General features: G+C 34.6%; 1 protein-coding gene across 3 annotated transcripts in view; it reads right to left on the bottom strand.

Annotated features, from left to right (window-relative positions):
- Window positions 1-6,282: 6,282 nt before the first annotated feature.
- lepb (leptin b) overlaps window positions 6,283-24,065 on the bottom strand; it is a 161,897-nt gene continuing 144,114 nt past the window's right edge. Inside the window, exons 2-4 of one of the 3 annotated variants that reach the window (XM_042722134.1) lie at window positions 8,090-8,277; window positions 7,678-7,819; window positions 6,283-7,014 (exon numbers count right to left, since the gene is read on the bottom strand). In XM_042722134.1, coding sequence (XP_042578068.1) covers window positions 6,646-7,014; window positions 7,678-7,815 — 507 coding nt within the window. In that variant the 5' untranslated portion in view covers window positions 7,816-7,819; window positions 8,090-8,277 and the 3' untranslated portion in view covers window positions 6,283-6,645. The other 2 variants (XM_042722135.1, XM_042722136.1) reach the window with 2 other exon arrangements.

A 24,065-nucleotide genomic window follows, 5' to 3' on the forward strand; every position in this document is an offset into this window, starting at 1 on the left:
TTGTCCCATCCGAAGGAAACATAATTTCCTGACTGAAAGACCAACTTTGTCCAATTGGATGGAGCCAGGGAGTCTCAATGCCAGTTTGACCTTTCATACAGTATGCACACACACACATTCAACTATTTTTTACCATTTCACTTTTGCTCTAGATCAGTACTGTACATCTGATGAGAGCAGGGGTAATGTTTTTGAGAACAGAATGATTTAAGGTGAAGTGCAGAGCTTTGCTGAGGTTTGGGGAACACTAGGCCTAGATGTTTTGTTGATCATCAATGGTCCACAATAAACTATATTGGTCAAAAATGTTGTCACAAAAGGCCATGTGTTATAAATACATAGCGATATAATCTCTCAGTCTTCCTGGTTTTCTATAAAAATTCAACAATTGTATTATAAGACACTTGCCAGAAGCAAGACACCACTGTCCACTTTTCATATTTCTGCAGAAAGCCACTTGCTCTGGAGGCCCCTTCAAAGGAAATCCATTTTTAAAATGAGATAAATAACTGCACAGATGAAAAATGTGCAGTCATTAAGCTCAGCTCAACAAACAGAGGCTCACTCAATGCCTACAGTTACAGAAAAAAAAATGAAATTTCCATTTAGATCAATGTTCTTTTACTGAATCCATTTTCTTCCACCAATACATGGTTAAATATTTGATTACAGTTTTAATGGTTGTATTACAACAAATGTCACATTTCCATGTACTAGGATGGTACATAAGCCCGTGCTCAGACTCCATATTATTGTGTCTGACTGCTCGAGCCGCTCACTGAATAGACTAAGGTGGGCAGAGTCCCCCTCCTGACCCTGTGTGCTTTATGTTCACCCACCCCCAGCATCCAGACGAGCTCACAAAGGCTGCCTCTGATAGAGATAAGTACCTTTGTCTCTAGGGAACAATGAATCCTAACGGTCTGCATTAACAATGCTAAAAGACACAACTTGACTTTAATGTGCAGTTTTCCTTCCTTGCCCATCCAGTTAACGGATGGATGTAGATGTATGAATTGATCAGACACACACAGCTAGATATATCTCTCTTCCAAAACCTACACCGTCAATACTGGTAACTGCAATTGAGCTATTTCTACCTGATTTACACCATAGTTTTGTTGGTAAAATTAAATACATTTAATTTATAAAATGTTAAATAATGAGAAATGTTGGCTGCATCCAAATATGCATCTACTAAGTAAAAAACAGAATGAAAAGAGATGTACAAATTCTCAGTATTCATGGATACTCTACACATGACAATGGCAATGTGACGAATGTGATATGTTCAGATTACATTCATTGTATATAGAACATACTTTTTTAAAAGAACTACCTTCTCAAAGAATATGCGATTTCAGATGGAGCCTTGGACTCTGATGCCGTCTTAAAGTTCTCCTGGAAAGCTAATTCAAAGTCAGGCAAGTCTGAAAAATACAAGTTTTCCTTATAAAAATATGATAAAATATATATAAAAACTGTCACTTATGCATTGCATCACACAAAAACATTTAAGCATAAAAGTAAAACTTGCTCAGACAATTTAAATTACTTTGACTTGGCTGCATAAACATTTAATTCAGAATGGAAAAGTATTTATAATATATTTTAATATATATAAATAAAACGGTGTAATTAAAAATGTTCATGAATATGTGTGCACTGCCTGGGAATGGTCTACGAATTCAAGTCCTCCTGGGAAGTTCAAATATTTATGTGCAGTAATGTCATCCTTATGATGTCAGATGCATTAAAATAACTTTTGGTTAATTACAAAAAAATACAGTATCTCTACTTCTACAAAGTAATGCACAAAGAATGTGCATGAGATTTTGCTGTATGTTTTTAATAATGGAGTTACTGTAAACTGAATCATTGTACATTCTTTTGTAAATAATACTATCATATATTTTGTACAATACTATCATATTTTGTAAATGCAACAAAGCTAGTTTTAGTGTAAAGGAAATATATACAATTTTCAGCTATAGATGCTGCATTCATCGCATTAAGAATACTCTTAATCAAACATTGACTTCCATGGTATTTCTTTCCCTACTATAATGGAAGTCAACGGGGACAAAAAAGGTTTGGTCCTTCCAAATTCTTCAAAATATATGATTTTGCATTCAAAGAAGAAAGTAACTTATACAGTTTTAAAATGACATGAGGGTGAGTAAATGATGACAAACTTCTAATTTTTGGATGAAGTATCCCTTTAAATGCACCATTAACTTAACATGCCAACATCAAACTCTTCCAAAATTGAGTTTCCCACACAAAAACACTAACTACATGCATGCCAAATCAGTCACCTTTGAGGATGCGTGACAGTTAGGATCCTGTCTATGTAGGCAGTGATAATGTATGCATATATTTCTGTAAGCAATCATACAAACTGAAACAGCACCTGGCTGTCATATGCAGTGAACATTAATTTATCAGTGTGCAGATAAATGGAGATTTCCTATGGGACTTCAAAACAGATGCTCACAAACATGCTGGTTCACAACAAGAATCAATAGCAGCATTGTGTGTGTTGTTGCTTCATCTTTTCCTATTCATTTAGGCGACACATGCAAACTAGCACGTCATTGGAAATACCTTTTTTCTCACAACTGAGATTTTTTTTTCCAGAAGTGTGATTATATATATATATATATATATATATATATATATATATATATATATATATATATATAGTGAAAAATATATATATATAAAATAACTTTTTTCTCACAACTGAGATTTTTTTTTCAGAAGTGTGATATATAAAGTCAGAATTGTGAAAAGTCACAATTACCATTTTTATCCTGAGGCAGAAACAAAAACAAAACTGTGAGATGTAAACTCGAAGTGCAATTGCAAATTTACATCTTGCAATTTTGAGAAAATGCAGATATAAACTCAAAATTGTTAGATGTCACAATTACCTTTTTTTTTTAAAACTTTTTTTTAATGCTGTAAGAGAAACAACCTTCTATATATATCAGCCAGCAGCATGAAGAAATTTTTAGCAACCTGTTAGTCCACACATGGGTCTTTTTGAAGGAGGCGAAAGCTAGCATGTGTGGGCGCTTCAGCAAGTGAATGCATGCATGATTAACGGCTATGTAGGCGTATTTCTTTTCACATCTGTTTTGAAAGTTTTCCTTCAGAAGTGATGCCTGTACTACTGGGTGGATGTTGAATTACATGCGGTTCTAAGATGCAAAGAGGTTGCAGTGACCTAAGTGCAGCTGACACACACACTGGGAACAGCAAAGCTCCTTCTGTGTTTTGAAGAAGTCATTTGCCAATAAGAGTTCATTGAGCGTGTTGACAACACTGAGAATAAGAGGGTCACGGGAGAGTGTAACACATTGGGTTCTGATCAGCAGCGGATGCTGGCATGCAGGCAGATTATACCCGATTAATGTGCACGTTTAATGCATCAAGCCCTGTTTACCCAGGGGGCAAAACACAGTGCAATAATCCTGAACTCATACTGGTACAATGCAAAAATAGAGCCAAAGCTGCATGGGTGAGAAAAGAAAAAGAGGAAAAAACAAAAAGGAAACTGAACCTTGCACAGAGGAAGGCTGACCGTACCCTGTCTCCCTGGCCCCAACTCTGAACAATACTTGCCTACTGAGAAACAATAGAGAGGGAGGGTCTACTGGACACAGTGTGTCCACCCTAGCCACCCAGTCTACTTTTTTGTTTTACAGTTCAAATATGATTTTAATCTCCACCTCTTTTTTTATTTTTTTTAAGAGTGACACTTGACAGACATAGCCTACTGGCATTGAGATAACTGAAATAACAAAGGCACAATTTTAGCTACATTAGAATAAAAATATAGCCTACCACTGATATAAGTGAGACAAGGTTTTTGATGTTTAGAATCAGAATGAATGTCCAGTTATTAAAAAAAAAAAAAACCTGAAGCGCAAATGTAAGTTATTGCTGCCACCTTGTGGGACAGAATGGAAACTCGTCTTAACGTTTGACTGACAGCTTCACGTTTGTTTTATTTTTAACAGTTAAAAAAAATTAAAAAAAACTTGCAGAAGACAGTGTGTGATATGAAATCAGTGACTTCATAATCAAAATTTTCAGTTGTAGCCAAGTTTCCACAATATATTCATAACTTTTTAAAATACATGAGTGAATTAAATACATTTTTATAAAGTCAATAAAGAGACACGCGTTTAAACTACTGTAATATTAATTTAATTGTGAAGCTGTAAATTATTTTTCAATTGGGATGTTTACTACATGTTTATATACGAGTAAATTCTAGTATTTGATGTTCAGTGTGGCGCGCGCAGTGCCTATTTGCTGAACATGCACGTGCATGTACGTTGTTTTAAAAAAATAACCGTCGGTCTTGTAAATCATCTCGCTACGTCGAAAAAAGTTTTTGTTAGTCATTTAAATGTTACTAAGCCTGCACTTAAATGCCTCTGAGTTGCTATAAATATGTAAATTAGCAGAATAATGTGTGTTTATCGCTTAACGTTATGAAAGTTCAATTTAAGAACAAAAACTCCGTCAGGAACGCGACAATAATGAGAAAATTGCATATGTCCTCGCTTTATTCTCATACAAATAAGAGCAAAGTGCTGAAAACGGCTGGAAGTAGCGACATTTAGATGAAAAACAGGATCACCTTTGAGTACCAGAGCCGTTTCTACAGCTGCTCGACTGACTGCAGACCGGCGCCTGGACGTCTCCGCAGCACAGACTGCTGCTGGTAAGTGTTACTGCACTTTAACGGACTGTATCAAGCTGAAACTGTTACATACAGCTCAACTGAGGACAAGCTCAATAATTAACTTATGAAGGCACCTTCATTTGTCAAAATATACTGTAAAGGTTAATAATTATAAGCGATAATACAATCAGACACGCTTACAGTGATGTGTGCAATTCTTTGAATTCGCTTTTGAAAACTTCTGAGCAGTTCTTTAATAATTAACGTTATTTAATCCACCTGAAGGTAATTACCATCATCAGACTGACACATGACAATTCGGATATCTCTGTTTATTAAAAAAAGATATATATATATTGTCAATAAAAAAATAAAAAAATCACCATATATGAGCAAACCCTTAAATTCTGTGGAAAACGTTTGCTATGTAATTGCTACTGAAGAAGAGATTTATGGTCAAAAAAACCTTAAAATTATATGTATTGCAATTAAAATCTACAGACACAAATAGTGTAGGCTAATAAAAAACAGACACATAAATTTGGATGTTTAGTCTGAAAGAAGACAAGTTATGGAAGCAAAATATGAAAAAGCAGCAATGTTTCCTGCCTTAAAATTCCCAGCCAGTGTCATCACAGTGATGTCAGAAAGAGCTTTATTGCCAAGTATGTTTGCACATACATGGAATTTGTTTTAGTGTCACAAGCTTCCAGTACAGAGACAACAACAACAACACACAGATAATAAAAATAAGATGTGAATAAAATACACATGCATAAATATAAATAAACCACAAAAAAACAACAACAACAACAAAAAAATTACATTGTATGTACAGGTGTGCTATAGATAGAATATAAATAGAATAGAATAGAATGAAATAAATTAAAATAAAAGTAAGTTGTAGGGATGTACAGGATTTACGGAGATAAATAAGTATAAGGTTATTCGACATACTTTTATTGTACAATGGGAGAACATTACCTGTTCATGTGGTAGATTGCCTGGGGAAAGAAACTGTTCTTGTGCCTGGCTGTCCTGGTATTCGGTGCTCTGTAATGCTGACCAGATGCCAGATGCTGACCAGGGATCCAGAGCGATTTCCTGAGCCCCTTTCCTCTCTCTGGATCTATACACTGTTTGTTTCTAGACAAATAGTGTATTTTGGAAGTCCTGGGGCCAGGTGCATAAAGTCACTGTGTTAAGACTTAAGAACTGGGTTGACTAGCTAACAGGTAATCAGTTTTACTTTTTTGGATTCAACTTATACCAGTCTGCATTTTTGTGTAACTGACTTTAAAAAGTTATGACCAGTCTAAATGAGATGACTAATTTTTAAGACCAGTCTAAGCAGATTATGCAACCGGGCCAGCCGCCTGATGCTACAGTAACATGTCATCACAAATAAGAACTAAATAAGAACTTGATTGAAAATAAATTTGTGCATTTGCTGTAGGGAAAATAAAAATAATTTCATGCCTTTTTAAAATAATACAAGAATTGGGCTTATTTACAGAGAGATCCATTAAAATAATACCCCCCCCCAATATTAAAAAAAAATATGAAAAGAGACTGTAGAGTGTTTTTGTAAAGATAATTTATTGTCTTAAAAATTCTTTAAAAAATGCATATAAAAGTGCATACCATCGCAGTCCTTCTGCATTCATGTCTGACTGACATAATAAACAACACAATAAACAACTAAAGGCATGTTCAAATATTTCAGTGCTATGTTATAATACAAAACATCATCACGTGCTAAAATATTACAGTTTACCTTAGAAAATACAAAGCTGTAGAAAAAGACAGCACTAACATAAGCTGAAAAATTTGAGAGAACTAATCAAGTATAATAAGTTAGAGAAAATAATTTAGAGAACTAGTCCTTGCATGTGCATTTTTGAGAGTGATGCACAGAAGTATAGAAGCATGGCTTACATATTTCAGAATATAAATGTCTCAGCCACATCTGTATCTTTGCACCATTTTAGTTTGTCCATATTCAGGCAGAGCTTCTCAAGGTACCTCTGGAGCTCCAGGAGGTACAGGTAGTTGGAGGTGACAGGGAAGGCTGTTTCATCTTTGTGCACTGGGGTCTCAGGGTTGGGCAGAGGGCATCCCTGTGAAACTGCCAGTCCCTCCAGTGTTCTTAGGAGAGTTTCCAAGTCCACTTGGACCTGCTGTAAGTGCAGGGCTGGAGGCACCCGCAGCCTCAGCTGAAGGTAGCTCAAGTGAACGAAGACAGAAGTGAGACCATCAGTAGGGGTATCGATGTCAGTGCCAAAATCAATCTCTGGAGACATTTGGAAATGCTGTGGAGACAGTCAGAAATGTGCTGAATATTCAAATAAGTTTAATGTCCAATTCAAGTCAAGCTCTTAAATGTCATGTGCAAAAATGCAAATAAATAATAATTTAAAATTTAAAATATAATTTTCTTGTATTTGTTCAGAAGTGCAATTCCCACTTTTAAGTAATTTTCTTGTATTGGTTCAAGTAAGGAATGCCAAAAAAATAAATAAATTTCTTTATCCACGAAAGACAAAGTTATAACAGGGTAGTTTGTAGTCAGTTGAACTGAATGCCAAAAAAATAAATAATGTTGCATTCAAAATCTTTTTTTTTTTTAAATAATAGACGGATGAAACTCTATGAATTTACATTTAGCTGTGCTACATTAAATCAGTCTTTTTTTTTTAATTAACAGAACAGCAACAACAACAAAAAAGCTTAAATCAAGCTACATGCTCTTGTTAATAGAATTATAGTTCAACATAGCTGTCATTCCAAACTTGTCATTCCTAAACCTTCTTCTGTTTATTTTGTGGAACACAAGAAATTGGGATCAAAGTCGTTTGGACTGCAACGTGCTTAAAATAAATTCTTTTGTGTTCCACAGTAGAAAGTCAGTCTTACAGGTTTGGAATGACATGAGGGTAAATTACATTACCTTACCTTGATTTAATAACATTTACCTCATCCTTGATTTTTTTAATTCTGGTGATGATAGTTCGGGCCATGATTCGGATCCTCTCCTCTGTAGCTGTGGGTCGGCTGATGCTAACGGCCACCAGGGCTGTTATTAAGTAGCAAAAGATCAGGGAAGACTGCATCTTTCTGCAAAGAAACAAATCATATTGTCATAAGTCACGCATTTAGTTGTGTGCAGTATTAGATTAGTATTAGATTATCTCGAAATCTTCCACTTTACATATAAAAATAATAAATAAATAAATAGCTAACCTGTTGAGTACAATATGATGATGAATTAAGCTATAACAAAAATTAATATTTTTAAGGGTCTCATTGATATAAAGGTGCTATTGTGATGTTTTGTGTCCATGTGGACAAGAGTGTCTGTGTGAATGAATGAATGAATGAGCTTACCTCTGGTGTGTTGGTGTGCATATTGAGAAACTCAAGCAGGAATCTCCCTTTTATAGCCGTGGATGATTGACTCATTGCCCCAGTGATTCACCCTGTGCCGGTCTAGTCTGGTTTGCCCTTACCGTCCTCCATAGGCTTAAAGCCTGTTGGAAGACCCCTTCCACATGTTCTAGTCCAAGACACCGGAGCTGCAGGTAAGGACACTTCTAGTAAAGTTGTCGTTAATACATCTTGATAAATGACAATTGAGCACAAAGTTTTTTTTCTTTTTTATGACTGTACGTTTATACACAGACCTTTGTTTTTGATATTGACATGCAATACATTTTGGAAATGTATGGGTCTTAAATTACATTTAGACAAGTTTTACAGTGTTTGTTCTAAGTTCAACACAAACACACACAAAAAATGTTTTAATTTATATTTCAAGTCTTGTTCACTGAAACCTCTAAACCTCTAAATATTCTAACAGTAACTTCAGTAACCTTAGGTACGGGTAAAGTCATTTATAGATAACCAAACACGTTCAAATTACTGAATGTAGTTATTCAGCATTAATTTGTTAAACAATTACATGGAAAGACTATATTTAATATTATAGTCTTTGTAATGGACTGTCCTACTTGAATTATACCTTATGTTATAGAAAACATTTTGGCATGGAAACGGTCAACAAATGTATTGATATTCTATGTTCACTCTCTTCCATTTATATGTAAAGTGATCTTAAGTAGGATAATGTTACAAAACATTTTTTTCTATAAAAGTTCCTACAGTTACAGGACAAATTACAGAATTAAACTGCAAATTTAAGTTAATATTAACTGCTTATGAAACATTAATGGACTTTTGAGTATGTTTTAAGTCACTAAATTATTCACTGTAGATAAAGTGATGTTTGATGACCACACAAGATAAATTGAAAAGAAAGGAAAAAATCTCTCATCTTATTTCTCTTGGTATTTCTGTAAAAGTGTTGGCTTGGTTAAAACATGCAGTACTGCACTTCAAATGCAGTGCTTGAGTAAAAACTAAGCCTTCTGACATTCTTTTGCTGTAAACACGAACATTAAAAAAGGCTGTATCCTAAAACCTTTGTTGCTTTACTGCCTTATCAGTCAATTCACTTTACAGGCAGCATTTACACATGAAGGTACATCCTGAAACTAATTTCGGACAGGCTTTTGAGGTAGTATAATAGTCTAATGATCTACAACACACTCTAGATAGCTCTCATGATAACTAAGCCAATATTTAATTAGTACAATACTAATTTCTTACTAGAAATGAAATCAGAAGTTGAAAAAGTTGTTAAATAACATACATTTACACATAAAATAACCACCAGCCATAACTTTTATATGTCATTTTAATTTTATTTTACAAAATTAAACGCAAAGGATGGTGGATTATCATAGACAGTGAGGGACACATCTATGGTGCCTTTAAAAATCATATGAAGTTATCTGAGTAGATAACTAGGATGTGACATTATCATACCTTGTTCCTGCTTTCAGACACAGACAAGATATTCAAAATAGATACAGATATTTACACAAAGTGAAGATAATATTGCTGGCCGGTGACAAACACATTACAAATCAAAACTTATCAGCTTAGCTGGCACGCTGTTGCCTGTTAAATGTATGCATGCTTTTATGGTTGTAATGTCAGAATGTGTTGTTTGTGACTATCATTTCATGCATACTTCATGATTTAGTAAGAAAGGATTCATTTTTATTACTCAGTGAGTCTTTGTGTGTCACTAAATATGAGCTATAGTAGCATGATTACTGAGGGTCTCATGGCCAGTAGAGAAGTTTATTATTAGAATGATTATTATTATTTTTTGATTTGATGCAAAACACATTGAAGAGATGAAAATCTTTTGGGTAAAGACAAAAGCTGACAAAGCACTTTATTGATTCTCTGGATGAAACTGGTTTGCAGGCTGGAATATTCTTACATTCTTTGAGTTCTCTGAACTGTGTGTTCATGCTTATGCGTGTTTCCTGTCTCTCATCTGTGTGTGTGTGAATGAGTGTATGCCTGTCTGTGATGTAATTCCCTAAGGCTTTCAGTGTTAGTTCCTGGAAATTACGTGCTTTGGATTTCATTGGCTTCACATTTATTGCTTTAGCTGAATGTTGGTTGAAAGTTGTCATGTTTTTCTAGGGATGAGCACAGACTATACAGTAGATATTTACAGCTCAATACTGTTAAGTTGCAATCTCAATTTTAGTATAAAGGTGATGTACATGCTGTTAGTCACAGATGGCTTTCAGTTTTGCATGACACACAGAATAATGAGTATATTGTCTTAGGTATGTAATATACCCAGCGGTTTTTATGTAACAGTATTTTAATCCCAAATTATGAGTACTTCAGTTGGGTTGTTAGTTTAAACGTAGGTTAAGAAAAGTACGTTTTGACAGAATTAAACCTGAAGTAAACTTGTTTACATTAATAATTCAGTGAAACTGGATAAGCAGTTTTTTTTATTTATTTCAAATTTATTTATTTTTTTATTTATTTGCTTAATTGTAATTGTATCTACTTAGTCATGTTTTATGGCATATTAGATGAACTCAAGGCTTCCAGATATGTATCAAAAGTCCAATTTTGATTCTATGGGGTTTTAATTATCAGAACAATGTGACTCTAGTTGGAACCCAATATGATTCAGCCGATCATCTCCCATGGAAAACGCTGACTTGACAGGTTAGTTTTTTTGCCAAACAGAAGGCTTTGGGTCATTTCCAGCACTGTTACCGTAAACCCTAATTGTTTTTTTAGTTGCAATATGTACTTTTTGTCTTTTCAGATTTTTTTTGTGAGCCAGGAATATTTAGGGATAAAATGTTCCTTAAATATGTTTTGACTGTTTTGTCTTTTTTTTACCCAAACAAAAATAGGTTTGATAGGATTTTATAGTTAATGCTAATTCATGTTTTAAACACAAACACATAGGCACACTCAATCACTAATACTCACACATAAATGCATGCCATGTGCTTTTAGAGTCTGTGTGTGATAATGAGGATTTGAAATCCAGCTCTGACCTTTTGTTTTCACTTACTGGTATCCAGTTGGCCCCTTTATGCTCCCAGACACTTTGCCAGTTTGATCACACATTAATTCACGCTACATTGAGATTCAGTAATGTGTAAGAAATGAAAGCAATAAATGTGACACACTTTTACTGGACCTGAAGTAAAAATGTTGAGCGTATTTGTACAGACATATGTGCTATGTAGACATACTCATGTAGACAAATGTATTAAAACAAATTTGCATGATCTTAAAAGATGTTGGTGTACACAAATGTAGACAAATCTGAATTTCTTTACAAAAACTAAGATTTTATTATTTTTAAATGGATAAGTAAAAGGAAAAGCAGGCCACATGTTATGATTTTTATTTATTTATTTAGATGATTATTTACTTACTACATAATTCCCATGGTTCTACTCCACTTATTTCAGTTAATTCTATTATTCTAAAATAGGGAAAACAGTAATGATAAAAAATGAGTTGATGTGGATTTAATTTTTATTGGTGGAGTATGTGTAACAATATTTAATTTGGCCGACAACTGACAACATTGAACGACTGATGGTAATAAAGTGCTCTTCCCATAAACTGACAGTTCTTAAAAGCTTTTTTTTCTTTTTACTATTGTGACGCATATTTACTTCCTGTCTTTTTTTTTTTTAAATTTACTGTCAGAGGTTAGAGTTTAATTTCAGATATCCAATCTGACTGCAGTTCAGGAGACAGACACAGATTTATAGCATCATTCATAAAAGCCTGAGGATTTTAATGATCTGTCACAGCTTCCTTTGGTCATCATTACTGTGCAAATAACCCATCAACATGAGCCAGCAAAAACAGTGGGAAAACAGCAATTTCCTGTATTTAATAGTCTGTGATAGATTTTTTTTAATGAGATGAAAATAAAGAAAATGGAATCATTAGAAAGGTATTCACATAAAATTCACTGATGCGTGTTTCCTCCTCCTCGAGTGTTTTTGTAAACCAGAAGTATTCATTATGTCATTACAGAAAAATGGTGACATAATTCATGAGAATTTTACATTTGGTTTTCCATAAATCATGTGGTCTTTGTGGATCACGCGATTTTGTTTCTTTATGTTTGAGAGGCTGTCTATGGGTTTGGTCTGATTTTGCTCAGTCAGCTTGGATATGGGTATCCTATGACTCGCACTCCCATCTGTTTATGATTAATCTAATTTATTTAATGATTTCTCTGTAATTTCCATGTGTGCAAATCTGTGGGTTTAGCCCACACTGATCTTTTAGACTGATTTACAGCCTGCTTTCGTCCCAACCAAACTTGCAAAACTGAGGTACTGCTGGGGGAGGGGAGTGAAGGAGGGTCCTATCTGGAAATCATGTGCTGCATGATGAAGGCAGGATATGTAAAGCTCTCCAAATAAGGACACCTATGTGTGCATGGAGAACGCAACTTGTAATTAATAAACACTATGACACTTTCATGACTAGTTAGAAATACAGGTGGTTACACACTTTTTACTGCCTTTTTACTACTACCTGTCTTTGACAGGTAAATACATATTTATGGATATAGTGTATGTGTTTATTATTTTATTATTCTTTTTCTGTAGATATGGAACTGAGCCTTGAGAGAAATATGAAAAGTGCTATACAAGTAATACATAATTATACTTTCAACTCTGTATATGTAAATATAACTTTCTTTTCTCAAAATATCTCAAAGAAATAGCAAGTAACACGTTTAATGATACATGAAATTTTGAAGCAAATTTATCTTTATTTCTTTTAAGAATCTTTGTTTTATTTACAGCAGAATGCTTTTTTTTTTTTTTTTTTACAGTGATGGCTTATTTTTAAAACACTGTTTTGATGAGCAAAACCTCACTGTTTAATGAGAAGAGGGAGGCTTTCAATTGATGAAAATGGCCAGAAAGCTCTGTGTTTGCCTCACTCTCGCCGTCTCTTTCTTTTGGATTGTGCTCGTGAGTGCACTGCTCAGTTTGACCTGTAGGAGGTTTCACTGAGTCAGCTTTCAAATACAACAGAGAAACCAGAAGATCAGGGTAAACATAAACCGGTCAAAAGGAGGGGGAAAAACAATAGACAGAAAGGATATTCCCTTTTATAAAAGAAAATGTAGATTAGACTGAATTGTCCAACATGTATTAAACGTCTCTCCATTTTTGTTCATACACTCTCTGGAAAAAAAAAGTTCAAAACTTGTCCCCCTTTCACAAGGTACTAATACTTTGGGTACAAAATATGCACTTTTAAAGTACTAATATGTGCTATTTAGTGTTAAATAAGGTACAAAGATGAAATTTTAGTTTTTTTTTTTTTTTTTTACCTTATGGTATCACCCAAGTGACAGCTTTTTTACCTTTTTTTCTGAGAGTGTAAGAAGGTGAGGATATAAGGCGACAGTTATGAGTGCAAAAGCCTGAGTGAGTGGTTATCATTCCGGCTTCTACCTGCAACCTTTGTTTCATTCTGTTGATGTCCCATTTTAACATTTGAGATTGATTTGCTTCTTGTCTTTATTTAGTGCCCGATATACAGACTCCTCGCCCTACTCTCCCTACAGACCTCTCCCAACACTCCCTTGCATATTATTTGGCTGTGGTCAAATCATTTTATCATTTTAAAAAGCTACACAATTATTTTAGAAAATGCTAAAAAAAAAAATGTTCTCAGATCAGAGTCAATAGGTACTTAATTTAAACTAAAAGTTTTTGTGCCTACAAAGTCATTACTCTTGAATAAAGGGTCACTTGCCATTAATTTGCATTTATACATTTAGCAGTTGTTTCATCCCAAAATATTTACAAAAAAAAAACAATAACTTAATGACAGTTTGATTGTCATCTGGCCAGATATAAGCACACGTATTAGTGATTGATTTCTATAAAGAACTAGTATTACAGTAACAGAACAACACTTGTGTATATATATATATATTTTAAGTTTAATATCAGAATTTCTCTTTTAAATTTTGGACTTAACACAGTGTGTTCCATGCAGCTAGAGAGAGATGCGGATGCAGGCAATATTCACACATTATAAGTACACCAAACATCAATGTTTTAATTACAGAGCTGTTTACATTGTTTCTAACAAAATAGTGTTAAAATAAGGAATAATTAAATAATAAAATAATAATTAAACTGAACTGAAACCTTTATTTGCAAAATAAGAACAAACATCTACAGTAGCGACTTCATTAGGTCCGTTACAACATGGAGACCAAAAAAGTGGTTCCACAACAGTACGTCCTATGCTGATGACATCGGCAGAGCACTGCTCCATTTCCCAAGGCTAAATGGTGACACAAATTGTGTGCCATGTTTTTGGATCATAATTCAAAGGGACTAACCCTGTCTCCAATATGAGGGTCACATTGTCATTAGTACAGGAGGCATTATGCATTTATTAAAAAAGAAAAGAGAGGGACAGGAAATACTTTGAATAATCAGATTACATTCTCTAAGCTATCAATTTGATGTAATGTTATAAACCTTGTCTTTATGAGTTAGGCTTCTCTGATTCCACTCTACTGCTAAACACCCGATACAGTACATTGAATATTAATTTGGGAGGACCTTATTTATACTTAATACATCATTTATTTATATTTATCTGTCAAGCATATGGTCTCTGTTTTTGTAAAGTGCATGATCTCCCAGAGAAGAGTGGAGACAACAGAAAGTCCTGCGGACAGTAGAGTCACGTGACCAAAGCACTCAGCTGGTCTCTTGGTGAATGGGCAGGAAGTTATGGGGATAAATGCTCTGGGCGAGAAAGCACAATAGCAAGATGCCCATGGACCTGGCTGAATACCCAACTCTCATATCTTACGGATGTCATAGGCACCAAAAGGGAGAACAGTTGCCATTCATATACAGTCTTTATGACCCATTTAAGCTTCTTCTATGTTTCCTTTCAGTACTTTTCTGTATTGTATTATATAATGCATTAAAAGTATGACAGTCAATCAGGTTGACAAATACTTTTTTTTTTTTTTTTTTTAAATAAAATTTAATGGAATAAAAACTTTAGTGGGAAGGAGAAAGATAATGGACAATGTGGTCAGTTCTACATTTATATTTCTTTATCATTGAGAACTGACTAAATAAATTTAAAAAGCATTAAACAAACACTTTTAATCAATTAATCTTTTTAAAGGTTTTATAGGCTAATAAATGACTTTCTTTTTTTTGCATAGACCAACCAACGCATAAATGCAACTGCATATATTAATGTATAGACTGTTTAAGCAACTATTATTTCAATATAAATTAATATAGATGGAATGGTCCATTAATTTTATTACACTTTTTGTAATAACATTTTTTAGATAGATTTTCCCCCTTATTTATTTATTTTACGCTTCATTTACCACAGGTATGAAATTAAAAATTAACATTTTATTCAATCTACATTTTTAACGTTTAATGTTATTGTCACCATTTATAAATATAAGAAAGCCTATAGAAAAATATTATTCTTTTATTCAAAATATTAAAAATAAACTGCTGTGAAATTATATAAAGAATAAAAATTGGGAACTTTTTTTTAAAAGTTGTCTTTGTTACACATTAGATGTACTTTCTATTATAATAACAATAAATCATGCATAATTACATGTAAGTAACCCTAAGCCAAACTCTAATCCTAACCCTAACCATATAGTAAGTATATGTAGTTAATATTACTCAGTACTTAAATTTATAATTACACTGCAACAAAGACACCATAAAATAAATGTAACCTTAATTTTTGTTTATCATAAAACATTTTTCATAAACAATTCTTGCCATCCCTTGATTCCTTTATGCAAAATCTCTCCATATTCTACAGATTCAGATTACAATTATTATATATTAAATATAATCCAATTAAGCAGTATCAGATATACAAGCCAACAAGTAAAAGTTATGATCTGGTTGCTTACAGATTGAGGTTGCTAAGTGCATTGTCACAGTTCATCTTGTGCGTCACAAGTGTGGTGAGGGATGTGCCTTAATTTCTGCGCTGATGTAAATGTAGGTTTTGTTTCTGTTCTCCTTCACCTACTGTGTTTTTAGTTGATTTGAGACAGGATTTTAGTTTATTTTTAGACATAAGAAGTCAAATTCTATTCAAATGTAAAAGGTTTGTAAATTTTCCACACAATGTGTGTAGCTGGATCTATGCAAAATGCGGTACTGTGAGGTTTATGGCTGTTTTAGGAACCCTTCAGGTTAATTTGCTATTAAACATAAATACTTAGATCACCAAGATGTTTGTTTATCCAAACGAAAAACAAAAACATAACATTTATGAGTGTGCTATGCAAAAGAACACACTTATTTTTGGCAGTCTAGGTTTTGATGGAGATTTTGAGAGCTTGATATGTCTGGTAGGATGTTTTGGTCCTCTGCAGATACTTTTTGGGGTAAGGGCTTCCTGGCTACTGGTTCAAGGAACAGCAAGCCCAGACCGCAAAAAGACCTGAAAAGGACAAGACAGGGACCTGGAAATCAGCTTCATGTAGCCTATCTGAACAGAGAAAGGGAGAGAGAGAAAGGGAGGGAAAGAGAATGAAATGTGAATGTCAGCCTTCTTTCATTAAGAAAATATTTCTTTAGAAAAACATATGAACACACACATGCACACATTTATCCATCCAAGACATGTCCAGCCAATCCAAGAAATGCCTAAATTGAAACTACTACAATTACACAATGTAAATGATTAAATTACACAGAACGAGCATCATTACTTGACGGTTTCTTTTGTTCTCTGATTGTGGCGCAAGAGCTGTCTCCTTTGAAAATTGACAATCATTTTTGTTTCTATGCATCTGTTGTTGCGTTAATGACGTGCAGCCTAAACTTCACGCGTCAGAGGTTAGTCCACTTAAACCAGCTACAAATATTGTTCTCGCGCAAAGTGTGAGAAACCAATTACTGTAGCCCATATGCGTCACTGTCATTTTCCCATTTGCGCAAGTTCAAATTTAATTTCACCTGCCAAAATGCAGCCTGAGACCGTCAGGTGCCGGATGTGAAACGCCCTTTAATCCGATCCTTCAACAGCATTGTGTTCTGCGTCGTATTTGTTACCCGGGCCAAAGATGGTCGGGGTCCAGCGGAGTAGATGACGTAGGCATCAGTAAAGCTTACCTCACTAAATGCGTCATATGTGTAAAAGTGTCGCCCTCCCATGCGTGCTCTCCTCCCTTTTCTGATTGCGACGATTCCTTTAACGACCTTAGCGGGTTTTTGTCTTTCCAAATCAACTACCAAAATCTAATAGGCCTTTATCTAAGACATGCAATTACTTTTAACCCATATTTGTCTCCATGTACACATATATCTTGTCTTGTGATATTAAACACTACATGCGTGTATATGGAGAAACGCATAGACAAACGTAATGGAAGCGCTGATGTGGTGTATTCGGGTTGATTGAAGGAGGCGTGTTAATTAAACGGGTGCTGTTCGTTGTGCTGAACGGGCTGCTGTCCACGGTGCTGAAACCCACCCGCCGCGGTGAACGCCTTGTGCTGCACACACCCACAGTTTGTGGTAGAGATGGAGAAATAAGGGTTTTTCGTCACACCGATGATGGTGCCTGTAGTCTGGAACATAACATTGAACTTATTCAAATATGAATATTAAAATAACTTTTTTAATTTGTGTCCCTTTCAAGATCCCCCTTTCTCCTCTCCTCTGAGTGTAGTTGCTTTAGGGGTGTATGCATGTGTGTAATATTCCTTTTTATTGCGAGGGTGTTTGCTTCCCATGAATGTTTGTAAAAAGGTTCCAATGGTTACATTTAGTCCAGTGTGTTGCACAAAATGGGAACGTTAATAATACAATCCTTGAAGTACTTGTTGCTAATGCTTTTGCGCTACCCCGGTATAGTATTGGACATAAATCGTGTTTATGGAAGTAGATATGGCTGTCTAATTATTGCAATTCTATGCATGCCACTGTCCCACACCTTTAGATGTTTTAAAAGACATATAAATGCACTTATGAATCGGACGGTTAACATATTGTGCGTTTGCATTGTATTTTCCCAGGCATACTCGTAGGCGCCTGTTCCACACCATGAAGTTAAAGCCAAATATTCAGTCACGAGTCAGCATTTGAAAAACATAATTAAATATTTAAAGTAATTTTAGATGATTCTTATCAAGAATAAGCCAGCATTACGAAATGATACACATTTTAACAGTTGCAACGGCTCTAAATGAGGTTTTAAAGCGCGCAAATGGACGCAGGGCGAAGCACGCGCGTTATAGCTCATTTATAGGCGCTTATAACCGCTGCTCACCTACCTGCTCCATAGAGACCATCTGAAACAGGGTGTTTTCTCCATGTGTTGAGTTCACAGATGAAGACAGAGCATGCATCAGATTGTCTGTCAGAAAGTCAGAAATACATTACCAATGCTTCTACCAAGCCCCATTAAAGGGGACGAGACAAGACAACGCGGATCCGTGAGCGTCAAAAGAAAATCAACCCGTGGAGAAAATACATGTCAGACTTACCGTGCAAGCGATGCTTCAAGGAAGACAAGATCTTTTTTTTCCCCATCTGCTTTTTATAATAATAATTCCAATACATTCGAATGTGCTTCTTTCGTATTGATCGTTACTGTTTTTAAATGACACTCTGGTGTTTTTAGTGCATTTTTAACTAATCCATTTTGTCCTTTCCGCGTTTCTGGAAAATACTGCAAAATCTAATGGAAGCGCTCAATTCCTCCAGTCTGCTGTTGACCTGCATTGACGTCATTGCGTCATTAGGTTTCCCCTGGAAACACAGGCGTTCCAAAAATAGTAACACATTAATTCAACTCTGGCTGAGGGTTGGTGCGGGCGACTATTTGTATCAATCCATAATATTCCGATTCGCACCCTCCCCCCTACACTGTCTTCTTCTTTTTATTTTTCTTCCTCCTCTTTTCCTTCTTCCTTCTTTTCTTCTACAGAGGGTTAAAGCTTTCAAGGACGAGTGGCGCACGAGCAGGCACGACTTTACGACTATTTTAAGGAGCGGGCAAGATTACATAAATATCAACGTGAGGGACAGAGCAGAGGAGAGGGTTTGTTTTATTCCCGCCCGCAATCAAAAAATGGTAGTAAGAGCAGAAACAGCGCCACTAGGACAAAAATAGAAAGTGCCGAGCGCGAGCAGTCATATGTCTGGAGAGCTCGTGAGTCCTCGCGTGTTTAGTGGGGAGCTCTATTAAAGAAAGCTTACAAAACAGAAACAAAGGAAACAATGGTTCTGATACAGTATCTTATGTACTGAACTGCTACATATATATTGATCAAAAGCATTTTTTTTCGCAAGCATACACTTGATATTGAAATATTTATTGGGTTTGCAATGGTTTTATTATCATTACTAGTGGTTTGATCACCATTACAATCTTCATATCCGCAGCCATCATCGACTGAGGGTGTTTTCAGACCTGTAGATCGTTTGCTTTGTTCCGAAACAGGGACTTTATTTGTTACAATGCTGCATTTTCTTCTTGGTTCGGTTCGCGTTCACAAGGCAACATTGCAAAGCGTACTGTACCAAACTGTGTTTATGCAGGTCACATGTGAGTAAAGTTGTCCTCTTATTGGTCAGAGTTCACCTGTTTACGTTCCTCTGCATTATTCATCAAGATGGACTGACAAATTCGCTCTGCGGGCTTATTGTGGCTTTATTGCTGTCCTGGCAAACGCAAACACTTACGAATAGCCTTTTACTCCCGCTCTCAGTAACAACATTGAAATAAGAGCGCATGCATTTTTACGTGCATATGACTGACACTCCCGCTCTAATAGGCTATATCTATCTATATAGAATTCTATTTAATTATAATTTAAGATTTTTACTAGTTTCAGGAAGCATCTTGAAGCTGTTATTACCAACAAAGGCTTTTGTACAAAGTATTAAATAAATTTCAGTAGATCAATACCTTTTCCATGTGTCATTCCATTTTATTACAAGTAACTTAATTATTGAACTTTGTTGTTTTGATTTATTTGTGTGTATTAATTTTAGAAATATATTTACTGGGAAAAATGGTAATATCTGAAATACTTATTTTACCCACTGTATATCACACACACACACACACACACACACACACACACACACACACACACACACACACACACACACACACCTTTCTGTCGTTGCTCGGCTAGGGTAATGTCCATCCTGTGCACTGAGCGCTCTCTCCTCCACATCATGAGTAGACACGCCCCCTACTGCTGATTGGCTACAAGTTTGTTTTGCTATTCAGCCGAGTCAGCTTTTTTGAAAAAATACATACCCCACCTTTAAATGTAACATTCATACAATATTATTTGACTTGTCTTTCAGTTTATAAAAAAAAAAAATGCTTTTACAATTTCCAACCACTATATGGCAATTGTAGCCCTACTGAGACATTACTACTGGCAACGCGAGACATGAAAGTTAGTAGAAATTATTGTTGGAAGATCCCGCAATAATCATTTCAACCGTTTTGAATTTTGTTTTTACATGAGAGAGCACTAATTTTACTTGTCTGAGAACAACGGGCAAACAACAAATGAGAAAGGACATTCCTACTTGGTCTTGTAAGTAACTGTTTTTGTTTTGAAATGTGTTCATTGTTTATATATATTATTTGTCATCATATGTAGGAACTGTGACATTTCAGCATAGGTGTTGAGCAGTAGTTGATAGTGATCCGTGACCAGGATTTATACAGTGAACACACTCAGAAGAACTGGACAAACTGAGGAGGAGTTTCAAAATCTGGAAAAGCAGTTGGAAAATGAGGAGATCCAGGCAACAATGGTAATAAAAAAGCAACATTTCCACACTAAAGCTCATCTTTTTGAAAAAAGTCAATCATTTATTTTAACTATTATATTGAATTTATTGCTAAAAATGGCTTGTTGCATATAGAAAGTACATGAGCTAATTGAATAGAATATCTGTGTCATTGTACAAGTACAATAAGATTTAGTTTGAAACTTGATCCTAAAGCTTAAAAATACTAAGGATATACGATAAATATTGGCACGATATTAATGCGCATCTCGTCAGTAAAGCTGGTTCTGTAATCATCGGTAAATCTCTACATGTGAGTGCTTTCACGTGGAGCAGCATGTACTACACAGAGCCATTGTTCACTGACAATCGTGTGCAAAACCACGATTATATTCTGCACAGCTTGTCAGTGAATAACGGCTCTGTGTAGTAAATGCTGCTCCACGTGAAAGCACGCACGTGTCCAGATTTACTGCTGATTACAGAACCGGCTTTACTGACGAGATGCGCATTAATATCGTGCCAATATTTATTGTGCATCCCTAAAAAATACAAATGATTTAAAATCGCAATATAAAATTATCAATTATAAAAAGTTTGCAGCAGTGTTAAAATAGCTAATAGCTCAGATGTGCAATGCAGCATTAAAACCTAAACAGTACAAACAGAAAACAATGTAATAAAACGGTTGGGGTGAATTTATTATTCTGTTATTATTATGTGTGTACTGGGCTACTTTTTAGTTACAGCAGCTATCACTGTGTTGTTATGAAGACAGACAATTTTGGAGGCAGAGACAGATTGTGAGGGCACTAATAGGGAAAAACTTAAACTGCTGGAATAAAGAGTTTTAAAGGGTTAGTGATGGAAAACTTGCAGGTCAATGTGCATCAATGTTTAAGGTTGGTAAACATTTGTATATGGAAGCATATAATACTACCCGCTTGACGTTTTATTCAGGTGTCAAAGTTGTGCAGATTTGAAGGAAGAAACCTCAAAGTCAGTGCCAGAAGGATGCTAGACAGGTAAAGCCTTCAAAACTTGCCACATTAATCAAACATTTTGGTGTCAATACTTAAAAATTTACAACACAAATCATAAATTTAAAAAAGAATTCCTTTACTGGTCATTTTGAAATGTCAAACTTTGTCCGCAATATATATAATATAACTTAATACATCAGTCTGTATTATATTTTAGGTTTTGAAGGTGGGTGGTCTGCTGCAGGAGGAGGCATTTGAAAAGACTGGACTGTTCTCGGTTATTAAAGGTATGTGTATAAAACACACAACATTTACCAGAGAGATTCCCTCTTTTTTTAAGACACTGAATGGTGATACACAATATATCTCGTTGTTGTTTTTAGTAGGTATCCAAGCAAAAGAGAATGACTCCCTGTCACAATTATGTCAAAAAACTCTTCTTTTGCTTTTTTTCTTTTTCTTATATGACCAACAATGTTGGACTTGAGGAATGCAGTTGGGAAGCATTTTAAATAAGAAATATAACCAATAATTAATAATTTCCTTTAAGTTCACTGTTGGCTGTTTTATTTGTTAAAATAAGTAAACCAACAAAAGGGCTAATCTTTTTTTATGTTGTGAATTATCAGTAATGTTTTAATGTTAAATGTAATAACATGCTCTTGATTTGTATTAATTGATTTTTTTAATATCTTAAGTTATTTAAAATATATATATTTTCATATTTATATTTTTATCTTGCTAAAAATTCCATATTTTTATCATAATATTTATATTTGTGTATTGTATTTATAATATTTTATTTTGTCATTAATTCTTTAGTATTTTTATCATTTTGTATTCTCTTAAGTTGTTAAAAAATGTATTTTTTCTTAATAAAAGCCGTATATTTAATTTGTTTGGATGGATTGTCATTTTGTTGTCTATTATATATATATATATATATATATATATATATATATATATATATATATATATATATATATATATATATATATATATATATGTAGGCATTCATTAGCTGTCTATTTGATGACTATCAAAAGTCTATTCTTGGGCTATGGTTAGACATCTATTAAATTTTCACTGAAAGCCCAAACTTTGCCTTGTTTTAGCCTAAACGTCAAGGCTGTGCTTGGACAGCTAATAGACGTCTTTTAAATGCAAAATTGCTTGTTGGGAGGCTAATGCCTGTGAGAGTAAGCTGCAATAAAACAGTGGCGAGATGCAGAGCTGCACAGGCCCTGTAAGTCTTATGGTCCGTGTCACTGCTCACGACTACAGAAAAGAATTAAAAACGAGTCTGAACATAAGCATGTCTGGACTGAGTGTGTGTGGCTGTCGACTGATTAGTTATTAGATGGAAAAAACTGAAAAACAAATGCTCATTCCATTGCAAAAATTTAATTCATTCATTCAATGCAAAGTGAAACATAAAAACTAGATTTTAATGAAATTGAGTTCTGCGGACATAATCAGTTTGTAATAATGTGATTGGCTGCTCTTACATGAGGGCTGGATGATGCGGAAGCCAAATCTGATCAAATGAGAGTGAATGGCCATGAGGTGGAGAAGGATTTTGAGTGCTGATAACTACAGGGAAGGCTTCATGAATGGAGCTGTGGCATTTTGTATGCATCTCAGCTCCTAGCGGTGCATTAAATAGTATTGTTGGAAAAAGTGATTGTGTTTATCTCGGGGAAGGAGAACCAAAATCTGGTGCGTGATATCCTTACCTGAGTTACTCAGCATGCTTATTATGACAAAGATGTCTATGCCATATTCATTTACATTGATATAAATTACATGGGTGCAGAAAAGCTCATGTTTATTAGGTGCTAGTTTTTGGGTGAAAAGAAATTTTTATATTCCATTGCTCTGCTAACAGCTTTACAGATGGTTGAAGGGAGATTTTGCTGTTTTATATACAGTAAAAGAGTTTTGGGAAAAAGTATTTGGATATTTAAGAGACAATTAAAATGTAAATTATAAACCAATAGATAAACTGTTCAAATGTATTATTATTATTATTAGTTTAATTATTTTTTATTGCTGTTTTTTTTCTCATTTTTTTATTTATTTTGTTTTAACTGAACAGAGGTCCAAAATGGAAACATTAGCACTGTATACCAAATACAT

The sequence above is a fragment of the Cyprinus carpio genome, chromosome B4, assembly GCF_018340385.1.
Source record: "Cyprinus carpio isolate SPL01 chromosome B4, ASM1834038v1, whole genome shotgun sequence".
Lineage (NCBI taxonomy): Eukaryota > Metazoa > Chordata > Actinopteri > Cypriniformes > Cyprinidae > Cyprinus > Cyprinus carpio.